Source organism: Mercenaria mercenaria, chromosome 12, assembly GCF_021730395.1.
Source record: "Mercenaria mercenaria strain notata chromosome 12, MADL_Memer_1, whole genome shotgun sequence".
Lineage (NCBI taxonomy): Eukaryota > Metazoa > Mollusca > Bivalvia > Venerida > Veneridae > Mercenaria > Mercenaria mercenaria.
Window position 1 is genome coordinate 4,498,899 of NC_069372.1, and position 12,540 is coordinate 4,511,438.

Genomic DNA, 12,540 nt, shown 5'->3' on the forward strand with positions numbered 1-12,540 from the left:
ACTGTCGATAAACTATACACCACTTTGATGTTTACGCCATTCTATCGTAAGTAGTAAAGTTACCTAGAATTCTATATTCCACCCATCATAGTTACATTCTCATAGTCTCATAAATCATAAATATCTGAACGTAAAACGGTTAAAAAAACAACATTACTAATCAGAAAATTTATGTAATATTTTAAGAAATGATAGATTAGTTCGAAATAAAAAGATGAAAACTCTCTAACATTACAATCTTAACGCTGTTATAAAATAGAAAAAGTGGGAATTTCACAGTTTGCCTAACACAACAAAAACGAAAATGTTGCAGGCTCGGTTTGATCTGTTCGTAGGCAGTTATGGAAATGCATGCTATCGTCCACTCCATGTAGCAGTACATGTTAAAAGTACAAAAATAATTTAGATACTCCCGCAGATGTGTTAATATACGGCGGTGTGCATGGAACGTTATTTCAATTTATATCTTTCACTTCACTGTCTATGTTACATACTTAGATTATTATGTTACAGGACCATATGTTAGACTGGATATAGCCAATTATACTTTGAATAAAGTTACTATTATTATTATTATAACCTTCAATGATACGCAGCGTGCAATGCCATGAAAAGCGGCTTGAAAGGCAGGCATAGTTAATGATGTGATGAAAAAAATATTTGGAATAGAAAATGCATAGAAAAATATTGTATATGAAACATATTATATTTTTGTTATGAATTTCGAGCTTCCGTTCCCAAAATAGTTAACACTAGGATAAGTTGAAAGTGTCTCCATGTATTCTAAATGTTCACAGCATTTTAAGGAGTATTCCCTGTTTTGAGTGAGCAGACGTCATAAAATTTTGATATTTGTCTTCAATTAATTCCATGGCTTATATGTAAAGCAACAGAGGGTGTATACATACCCCTTAGTCATACATAAAGTTCAAGCAGAGAGTACTGTATTTTATATAATTGACTTTTTCTCCTTTCAATGATTTATAAGAAGTCCCAATGTGATTTATATCCGTCTGAACGAAGAAGAAATAAAATTCAATCTTAATAATTATATTTTACAATAACCTATAAGTGATATCTTAATATCATAAAATAAATATATAGATAGACCGGCCGACGTAATATTGAACTTGGCCTTACGACACATAGTCGTGCCGAGTTAATTAAGAAAAGCACGTGTTTGCTATTCTGAATATTTCCTTTTAAAATCTTGGGTACTAAGCATCTAATATTGCACTAATATTGTTTAAAATACAAAAATAAACAGTTTTTATACAAAATACATAGTGAATGTAAAATCTTTGTGATGCAGGGTATCACGATACAAATTTTATAACAAAACAACTTCATTTATTATGAACCATGCGAAACTTACAAAACTGGATAATATAAATAAGTGTTTTGAGATGCTCCCTTCAATAACGTTTATAGATAACGCTATGACACATTAAATTCCACATGGCGGAAGAAAGCCCTGGATATGTTTTATTTCTGAAGAAAATTTACAAAAAGGTAAATTTTGATATCTTTCTATATAAAAAATAAGCTTTAATGATTTGCTGATATTAAGTTTAATGTATCTGCTTTATTAGATTAAGTATAGATGTAACAAAAACGCCTCCAAAATAGAAATTAGATTTACACTAGATACGACTCGTTATCATGTTCGTCATACGTTTTCATTTCCATACTGCTTGATTCACTCGGTAACATCACTCATAATGGCGGAAACACTGTGAACTTTTTTTTTGTGTTTTAATAAGTGGTTTTAAAGGGAAAAATTGAATCGTTACTTATCAGAATCTGATGAAGGATTCTTCTTGTGGAAGTCAAAAACTTGTCTTTGTTTACATGAAAAGTTACTCTATATACGCCACCATATAAAATGTAGAAGTTCATTTACTTGTCATGTTATTTATACTTGGGAGCACTTGCATGATCCACTCACGCTGAATAAATGTTCACAAAACGTTACGTTGGTGATATGAGTGACATTTAATCTACACCAGACTCAAGAATGTTTAAACTTGCTGATCTACCTTTCAGCATCAGATGACCAACTTTCAAACTGTACCAACACTTAATTAAGACGAACGTTATGCTTATGTTCATATATATCAGATAAGCAATTGAGCCTGTCGAGTGTTAAGCGAGCGGAAGCTGATTTTCAACATTTTTTTGTTTTATTTTGAAAAAAAAAAAAAAAACGGAGCGGGGAATCCATTGACCAAGTAATCAATTTGGTGCGACCTAACCAACATTGATACAGGCAAATATTCTTATCCGGTTTTATAAGATAATATTGCCTCTAGAGTGATAACAATGTTTATTTTTCTATGAAAAACATCGCGACCCAGTTTTTGATCCCATATTACAATCCAGTTTCAAACTTGATCTAGATTTTATAAAGTCAAACATTCTTACAAGGCTATATAAGGATCGAAAATACATCATGGCGTCTAGTGTGTTCGCAATGATTTTTTTTCTACAACTTCATCTGGTGACATTTATTTTAGACCCTAGATAATCCAGTTTCAGACTTGATGTAGATTTTGTTACTCAAATATTCTGACCAAGTTTTATACAGTTCCTGTGATGGAATCTAGACTGTGTTAACAAGTTTTTTTTATGATTTGACCAAGTTTCATTACGACTGGGCTGAAATTGTAACATCTACAGTGTTCACAGTGAAATTGTGAACTACAGATGAAGACAGATGATAGACACAGTGCTATCACAATAGCTCACTTTGAGCACACAGTGCGCACAGATGAGCTAAAAACTCGGGTGCGCAACTCCTAATGTTGAATAAAATTAGTACATTTGTATACAATTTCAAGACGGTCATTCAATACTTCTTGCGATATGCGCCTTAACACAATCTTTCCTGACGAACAGACGGGTGGACGAATAGATAAAGTCAAACTATATTCCCACCGCATAGTGGTGGTATTAGATTCTGTACTATAATAAGTCAGACCTTATTTTTGTTACCGCACTTAACATTATGAAATTATGTTGAGCTGGCCCAAGTGAAAAACGATTGACTACTTCGTCCTAAATCGAGATCGTAATCCGATACTCATACTGTATTTTAGGGATAATCTCAAAACATTTATGTCTATTTAATTCACAGTTTTAGCTTGAATCACTTGCGTTTTTTAACTTTATCATAATGTTTGGTCATTACTGTTTTATACAACAATAAAATTTAGTTAATATTTTTCTGTTAAGTGTTTTTTTTCCCGACAGAAAATGCCATACGAGAAACACAGAGGGCTGACAGTTGACAGCTTCCTTCCTGTTTCTGGCATTATGTCATACATTATCCAGTTAGTTCCTTATAAAGCTTTAACTTGAGAATGGATATTATCCTTAGTCGTTCTGCATTGCAAAATAAGAGATGTTTCTTTTGTAATTCTTACGGTTTTTACGTCATTAAATAGTTAAGTTAATTTTCTTAAAAGATTCAGTGAAGAATTTTGCATAACATGAAAACCTGTTATAGTTATTATTCTGATTTAGTTTACAGATAATCCTGAGCATATTTATTTCACCTATTATGTCGTACTCTTGGTGTATCTATGATCATTAGAAGTCCGTCGTACGTTCGTTATCAGCCCCCGTACTTATTATGAACGTCTTCTTCTTAACCACAGGGTCAGATTTGTCCAAACATAACAGGAAAATTTCTTGTAGGTGCTCTTTTCGATACACGGAAATCTTGGTCGTCCATGCAAAGTTCCGGCTGCGATAGCAATCGAAAGTAAGAATTCTTTTCCTTACTGACCCCTTTTTCAACACTATTTCCTGACCCCATTAAGTTGTATAGAATGGTTGAAATTTTTCCGAATTTTCTTATTAGATATGCTGTTGTGCACACATTTTTTTGGGTGGCTGTCAGCCAATTTCCTTTAGATCATTTTATATGTTAATTTAAACATCGCCGTGAGGGGCAAAGAAGGTTTCCATATAGTCTTATAGCTATAACGGAACTTTTGAGAATCGCTTTTTTCATGACTGTTAAACTTATTTAGATATGATTCCACGGAAATATTTCTTTGGTGAGCCTCTTCCAGATTCATTCAGATCATTTGGTACATAAAAGAATGTAACCGCAAGTGAGCGGAGCAGGGTTTCCTCATACCCCTATATAGAGATGGTACCTACCCAAGAAAATCTAAGGGGAACAACTCTGAATTGACTAATAAACTGAAGCCAACATAAAACATTGGTCAAAAGTGAAAGAAAAATCAGATAGGTCCTTTTTCCAACAACTGATCAGGCAGACAAAATATGACCTACATTTGTTTAAATCTCATTGTATTCAATATACAATTAACATGCACACTTTTCTCATGGCTTACACTGACAGTTATTTTATATGTTGTAGTGAGGCCCTGATAGAAAGTTTAGTAGTGCATGAAGATAATGTAAAATAATGAATAAATTCCTTAAAGAAAGTTTACGAAATTAAGAAACGTATATAAAATTCTGATCTTTTAGTCAAAGTTATCTATTGTTCTCAATGGTGATACATTGGTTTACACAAAATTTATATATTAAAATGTAAAATTTATATATCTAACAATGAGAAATAACAAAAAAGTTAAATTGGTATCACTTTTGTGCTAGTAGCTAGATTGCGTATATTTATCACTTCAGTGACTCATTTTGAAAGTGTTTCTTATGCTTTAGTCATTTTGAAGAGTTTCTCTTATTGTTCAGGAGTACTTTGCTTCAAATAATGTAACACAAAAAATCATTTTCATCAAATATAATTACAATGTTTAAGGCAGTGGTTGTAATTACAACATTTGAAGGTAGCTGATAGGTAATGATTCAATGTAAAGTATTTTAAGCAAGTAAACATTCTCTGGATGGAACTATCACGATCATTGCTTTCCTTGAAAAACGAATAAATGCTGAAAAAGCATATGGAGATTATTTGATGATTTTCGATACAGGTCAACTACCTTAAACAAACTATATGGTGTTTTATTTATTGTTGTAAACAAGGTAAGTGGGTAACTTCAGATATCAACATTAATTTACAACTTAAACTGTTTACACAACTTGAAAAAAAAAGTTATTGTTGGGGCCTCTCATTTACAATTATATCAGCAATTATCACCTGAATTGAGTGCATTCATGAGTGAAAAATATTGATGTTAAAATGGTGTAGGGGTTTGTTTACATTATAAAATCTTTAATAACTTCTTTCAGGTAAATTTTGGTATGTTTTGGTAAGCTTATGATAAAGAGCATGTCATTCTCTTTCACTCGGAATTTTTTCAAGCGTTTTAGACTCTTGGCTAGTTTTGGAATTTGACTTTATTAAAAGACAAAAGGAAGTTCAGTATAGGCTCTTTCAAAGTGTTAAAAGTAGACTAAACTTACACTATACTCTATTGAATTTATTTAGCTATGGGAACTTTTGATATAGACTATAATTGGGGAAATCCTAAAATCATTGAAAAAGGTCAATACAAGAGTTGTCCATTTTGCTTCAGATATTTTGAGAAAGTCATTTTTAAATATCAAATATTTCTATTTTTACATGGTGAAGAGAAAAACCATCAATACATTTAGAAAATTGGTGCACTTAGCTATCATTTCACTCTGAAAAAAAATCTGTAAAGATGAATTTGGATTTTTTAGGTACCATCTCTACCCTATAGCGTAAAAGTTAGAGGTCTTCTTTGTCAGAAGCAAAAAGATATAAACCATCTACTCTGATTGTATTGTCAAGTTTTCAAAGCTATTTGGCAGAAATATATTTTTAGGACCTACTGAAAAGAAACCCAGTTTATTTTCGAAAATATATACATTAATGTCAACGATTCAGTATACATTATATATAAAATATAGTGAGTGAAGTATAACTCGCAATTTAACTGTGAGAAATTATCGGTTATTACTTAAGATCGTGTCATATTAAGTTTTATTCTGTATTTCATCAGGAATAAAGTCTTGTTTATCCTACACAAATAATTGTAACATCTATTTATTTTTCAAAACACAAATTGCCTTGCCGAGCGAAATTTGAAAGACAAATATAGTGAATGAGGAGAAGTAACTCTTACATCTTTATTTGTCTTTGCATTACCAGTTATACTTCTTACAATGTAATGTACTTAATCTCTGGAAATTAATATTTAAAAAAAACCCATAAAAATGAGCTCAAAGGTCAATATGTAAATGCATTTTACATAAGATGTTGAATGCATTACGAATTATTTGAAAGTGGTAGAAAAAATATAAAGTGCGGGGTGGGGTGGGTGGGGGGTGGGGAGGGGTTCGGGTGCTTGGGTGCAGTGTTGGACAGATCAGGCTATAAATATAAATAAAATTAGCAACTTAATTGTAATTGGTGTACAATGGTAAATATCCACTCCATTTTTTGTCAGACTTAGATGCATTGTTTTCATTTTTGCATTGCACAACTCTGAATGCTTAACCTTGAAACAGCTGAGAGCTTGGTTCCAAGTTATGTATTTTGCAACGCTATATAGTATACTTGGCCAAAAGAATTAAATTCATTGTTGCTTTATTGTAGTTTTCATTACCTAAAATTATAATTTACATTTACTTGTGGACATTTTAAATTTATCCATCTTTGAACTTCCTTCCATAGCCTTTGTTAATTGACAATCGAAGAAAAGATGCTTTATTGTTTCAGTTTGGTTATTACAGAAAGAGCACAAACTATCATTTATATATTCATTTTTGTAATAAGTAATTTGTTGCAAGAATCCTATGATTTATTTCAAGCTGAAACCATTGTTAAAACTGAGTCATTTGTAACTGTAAAGGGACGTCTATAAGTATATTTCCAGTTAAAGTCATCATCTAAATTTAGCTCATCACTCCATTTTCTTTTGAAAGTTGGAGAAGTATTGGATCTTAAGACATGGTCGTAGATACCTCTGCATTCTTTCTTTTGACCATTAATTATTTTAACTGCTAATAGTATTTATGTTGTAATTGTTTGAAAAATCATTGTATGATAGTAAATTTCCATTACTGTCCAAAAATTATTTACTAAAATCACACCCTTATATACAAATCTTGGATAGTAGAAGCTAGTGCCTCCTATTTTGAACATAGAATTATAAAAAACAGGCAGAGCACAGAAATCAGCCAATTTCTTTGGATGTTGCTTATTTAAATGAATAAGTCCTAAACACACGTCTTTCCAAAATTTATTCCTAATTGTTTGGATTTTGCTTTTCAAAAATGTCATCTCCAAATTTACTAAATGGATACAGACCTTTCACAAAATTGAAGTATTTAGTATCTCCTAATCCATGTCAATTTTAAAGATATCATAAACATTTCTATGTTTATCATTCTAAGTCCTCCATAATCATAGGACTGAGAGGTAATATTTCTTCTTATTTTATCTGGTCAAGAATTCCAAAGGAATTTATAGAAAGAATTTTGTATTGATTTAATCATGTCTGAGTTTGAGTTAGGTAAACACAAAAGAAGATGATTTATATTTGGTAGAGCTAAAGTTTCAATCACAACATTTTTGTAATGATTCGTCTTGACCACTTCACAAACAACTTTTTAATTTCTTCATTTTTTTTTAGGAATAATTTACAGATATTATATCATTTAAATCAATTGTGAAATTTGCTCCAAGTAGTTTATAAGATTCTGCCTCCCACTGAAGATCTGATTCTGGATAAAATTTGAGGTTATACTATACCTTTCATGGATCCAATACATAATATATTTGTTTTCTCAAACCTGATGTTTGCATAAAATTCTAGAGTTTGCAGAGTGTGTTTTAAAGACTTATCAGTTCCATCTAGCATAATTGTTGTATCATCAGCATATTGCGATAAAAGGAATTTTATGTTATTCAGCTTTATTCCATTAATATTCTGATTATTTTTCATTAATATTGCAAGAATTTCAGCACACAATATAAAAATGTCAGGGGATAGGGGGATCGCCCTGACGACAACCACGTTGGACATTGAACCAATCTGAAAGATGTCCATTTATTGTAACACATGACTGAATATTTCTATAAAATAACTTCACCCATTTTGTAAAGTTTTCCCCAAAATTAAAAAAATCAACACTTTATACAAGGGAGTCAAATGCCGTTGCAAAGCCAATTAACAGCAGCATTCCAGGTACTTGATGTTCTTCAGTATACTATACTATATCAGAAATGAGTCTTATATTATCACCTATATATCTTCCAGCTAAGAAACATGTTTGATCTTCGCTAATAGGTTTGCGTAGAACTGTTTTGAAACGCTGAGCAATACTGGCCGATGCAATTTTGTAAGACACATTAAGCAAAGAGATAGGTCTTCAATTTTTTTAATCTTTCTCACGTTATGACCCCCAGTTTTAAGGTAACTGACAGTTCTTCTGTATCAAATACATTGTAAACTGATCTGACTAAACACTGTCCTATATCAGTCCAAAATAAAAATGCTGCAGTAAAACAACTACTACCTTGAGAAGAGTCATTATACATTTTTTTCAAGCTTGCCAACATTTCACTATAAGTCAAATGTCCTTCTAGACCTAGCGTTTCATCTTCATTCTATTTGTGTGTGTCAATATTATCAAATAAGTTATTTAGATCAGTATATTCTGTTTCTCTAAACCAATACATCTTTTTATAATGATTAGCTACTTCATTTCAAATTTCTGTTTGATTTGTTAATAGTGTACCAGATGGAGTGTATAAAGAATTCATTAGATTTGATACATATTTTCTGTTTTCTAAATTACAAAATATTTTAAAGGGTTTTCTCCCTCAGATATCCATTTCGCCCTTGATCTGACAAAAACACCTTGCATCTTTTCAGTTCTATATTTAGAAAGTTGTACATTAACCCAATCATGTGACACATATTTGGTAACTTGGTAAAAACATGTTATGTCAGAGCTCATTTTGCTACCTTTTGCATAATTTTGTCTTCAAACTATTATGTCCAAGCACTGTGCTCTCGACTTTATCAAATATTTTCTTGCGTACAACTTTTATACTTTTAATATATTTTTAAACTCAAAGTACATGAATCTACAAGAAAATGGTTCAATGAACAAGGTTTTTTAATTCTCATGCAAGCAATTTAAATTTCAAAGTTGAACACCTCTTGTGCGTAAATGATATATAACGGTTAATCTGTAGACAATTGTAATGACAAATTTTATCAATTTATGTTACATAGGCGTTCCAAAGATAAATACCATGTCTGACAACCCAGAAGAAACAGCTTACTACCTTCGACTTGTATCTATGTACATGGACCTTTGTACAGAGAGTGTAAGGAAAGTGTTTAATTTTTATTCACCAAATAATAATGGTGAAGATTTTGTTCGATTAAATCAAACCAAACTGAATGAATTAAAGACAAAGGGAATTCTGAATCAACAGGAATGTAAACTCGTCATCACACTATGGCCAAATCTCAGACTTATGGATATATCACTACTGATAACGCTCTCTATCAATTTATTTACTCCCGTGCACCTACCACCTCCGACAAAAGGATGGGACTGCCCCCCAAGAGATAAAGATATATCTATTGCGGCTGATCTGTTACGTTTAAGAAAGATCAGAAACTTTATTGTCGGTCACCATCCATGTGCTCGGCTACGTCAGTGGGAATTTGAAGAAGTGTGGGAGAATATTGTGACTATATTAATAAGGATAGAAAAGGAAATAGATCCGGGAAACGAGGCACATCTTCAAAGCCAAATTGAATGTTACTTAATACAACAGCTGCAACCATGTATTCAGAACGAGCATGACTCGAAACTGAAAGAATGGTATCAGGAGGTGTCCGAAGCTCAGAAAAAGGTATCTATCACTGATAAGAGAATTTTATTTTACATTCTTAACCGAACTATAAATTAAATTTATGCACTTTCATGAAAAATTAAGTTATTGCAATACCTTATTAAGAATCTCCCTGTTTTAGGGATTTAGGCGTCATTGTAAATTTTATTGTGCTCTGCATTATGTTTCGATTACCTTTATTTTCTTGTTGTCTTCTTGAATAGGTAGACGAATATCTCAAGAACCTTGAAGGTAAGTTAGATTCTATCGTGTATTTGCTAGACATAATTTATAAGACAAATATAGATTTACTCGTGTATATACATTATATACATATCACACATTATGAAATAAAACATACTGCACTTAAAACATGTCAAGTGATTAAAAGAATAATAATCTCATTAATTCTGAGTGGATCGTAACCTTGTTTTCCAATATTTGCTAAGACCATGATACCAAGTCAGGGTGACATTGAACGAGTGATTTGTTATTGCCTTATAAGAACTTTAACCTAGAATAAACTTTTCTGACAATCTTGTTTGCAGTTGACGCACCAGAAAAATCACTGTCTAGATATTTGTAACTGATTGTTGGACTTAATATCATGTCCATTACAGTTAACAGAAACTTCTATTTTTCTGAGTTTTCGTTTTGACGCAAATAAGATATGCTTATTTTTACTACATAAAAGAAGTAGATTTTTAAAATTGTAAGAATACATTTGTTATATATGCTGCTCTGAATATATTTTCTGTGTTTTTCTTTATATTTTGATTTGTTCTACTTCTACTTGGAGTAGATCTTTTAATTATAGTTTTATTTTAAGGATTCAACGTTTACTTAAAAGATAAGTCCGACCGATATGAACGTTACATAAAACTCTTGGTTAAGGGCGGGCGATTTGCATTGTCTGCTCTAATTAAAACAAAATGTCAGCAAAGCGATTTGAGATGCAAACTGGATGAGAAGGAAGATATACTTAGGGAAAAGATCACTGATTCGGAACATTTAGCAATTCTCTACCCATCTGCCTCAGATCGTTTGGCAACCCCGTTGGATTTGTCAGTATGGGACATTTCGTTACTGACTGGGGTATTACGGTATGCTTTTGAGTGCAGTGGTGATCTGAAGGAGGCAATAGACAATCTGTACAGTGCACGAAAGAACTACGCAGAGGTAGCTGTTAAAGCATTAGATCCGGATACCTTCGTTGACTACCTATCTGATCTCAAATACAGCATTAATGTTGCTAAAAATTATCTAAATTCGGAAGATAAATCTCACATTAACGAAGTATTGGAAGAGAGTAAGAAAAAAGCAAAGGAAGATGGCTCATTTAAGACAGACATGGAGGAACTCAAATCACAGGGTTTGCAGATGAAAACTTTTTCAGACATTCATAAAGGTAAAACTAAATTATGAATTTTAAATCTTTGTTGTGTTGCTATAATATAGTTTGCTTCAATTATTTATAAGAGACAATAATTATGTTTTAGTCTCAAATGTTCAAGAAAAATAATTAACATGTTCCTTAAATGGTGATAGAGGTAAAAATTTAAAACTAAAATTTGCACTTTTTGTTTCTTTCAGAGACTGTTCAGAAAACGAAAGCAACACTTCAACAAATGATTACACATGGAATAAGCTTTGGCAGTAACCGGAGTATGCTATTATTATTTTCTTTTTACTGTTGCAATTTGTATTTTCCTATATACGTTGTACAAGTTTAGTTAATTTCTTTATACTATTTCTCCATACAGAATAATAGTTACTCCATGGTCGATTATGAAAATAATTGAGAGTGTAACAATTTTAGGTCTGTTTGTTTTTTCAGAGCTAGAATTGAAAATGATAACTGTCGGGTCAGACGAGGAGAAGACGAAAATTGCTGAAAACATTTTGTTTGCGGTGTGGCAGACAGCATTGGATCGAACAGAAAACAAAGACAATTTTCAAGACATCCAGGAGGAAGTTAACAAGATTTTGAAAGAGATAGAGAAGTTAAAGAATATACAAAATATATCCGTTGAGCAGAAATGTGTCCTTCTGCAGATTGCAAGTAGGGAACCCTGTGACATGTTGGACCTTATTGAATATTTCGATAGTGACTTATTCCACAAAACCTTGGATGATATATGTAAAGCGGTTGGATATCATTGCGATACGATTGTTGCTATATGTTCAAATGTGACCATTGAATCACTTCATGACATACTTAATGAACGTAAGTACCACCTGCTTAAATACTTACTAGTGTTAAACATTAATATTATATGTTTGGATGAATATTGGAGTTGTTTGTTGGGAGCTGAGCATTGTGGGTAAATTGTCAACAACTGAATTTTTTTTTAGATATTTCTACCCTCTCTGTGAAGATTTGTTGACAATATTGTATAAGTCAATTAATTTATTTTACAGCGTTCAAACATATTGATTATTCTAAAAGCTCTCTGCATCAGTTTTGAGTTTTATCAAATTGGTATTTTAGTCATTTCTCTAGTCTAGACGTTCTTCTCTTAAAGTAATAAAAATAAAGAAAACATAGAATATATTGGTTCTCATTATCCATTTTATTGTTCATCTATAAACACTAATTCGAAATGAAATCTTTGACATTCACAAATACTTTATTCATCCGTTATTGCAATAAGAAAATACGAGGCTATTTAATGTGCCAACTAATGTTATGCGCAGTGATTCAGATGGTACGTTTTTAG

General features: G+C 31.7%; 1 protein-coding gene across 3 annotated transcripts in view; it reads left to right on the forward strand.

Annotated features, from left to right (window-relative positions):
- Positions 1 to 1,405: 1,405 nt before the first annotated feature.
- The window catches only part of LOC128547189 (uncharacterized), a 37,173-nt gene continuing 26,038 nt past the window's right edge, over positions 1,406 to 12,540 (forward strand). For 2 of the 3 annotated variants that reach the window (XM_053519010.1, XM_053519012.1), the window contains exons 1-6: positions 1,406 to 1,512; positions 9,210 to 9,841; positions 10,045 to 10,072; positions 10,650 to 11,228; positions 11,414 to 11,485; positions 11,658 to 12,047. In XM_053519010.1, the coding sequence (XP_053374985.1) occupies positions 9,230 to 9,841; positions 10,045 to 10,072; positions 10,650 to 11,228; positions 11,414 to 11,485; positions 11,658 to 12,047 (1,681 nt within the window). In that variant the 5' untranslated portion in view covers positions 1,406 to 1,512; positions 9,210 to 9,229. Of the gene's footprint in view, positions 1,513 to 3,661; positions 3,767 to 9,209; positions 9,842 to 10,044; positions 10,073 to 10,649; positions 11,229 to 11,413; positions 11,486 to 11,657; positions 12,048 to 12,540 lie in introns of those variants that run through there. The other variant, XM_053519011.1, reaches the window with a different exon arrangement.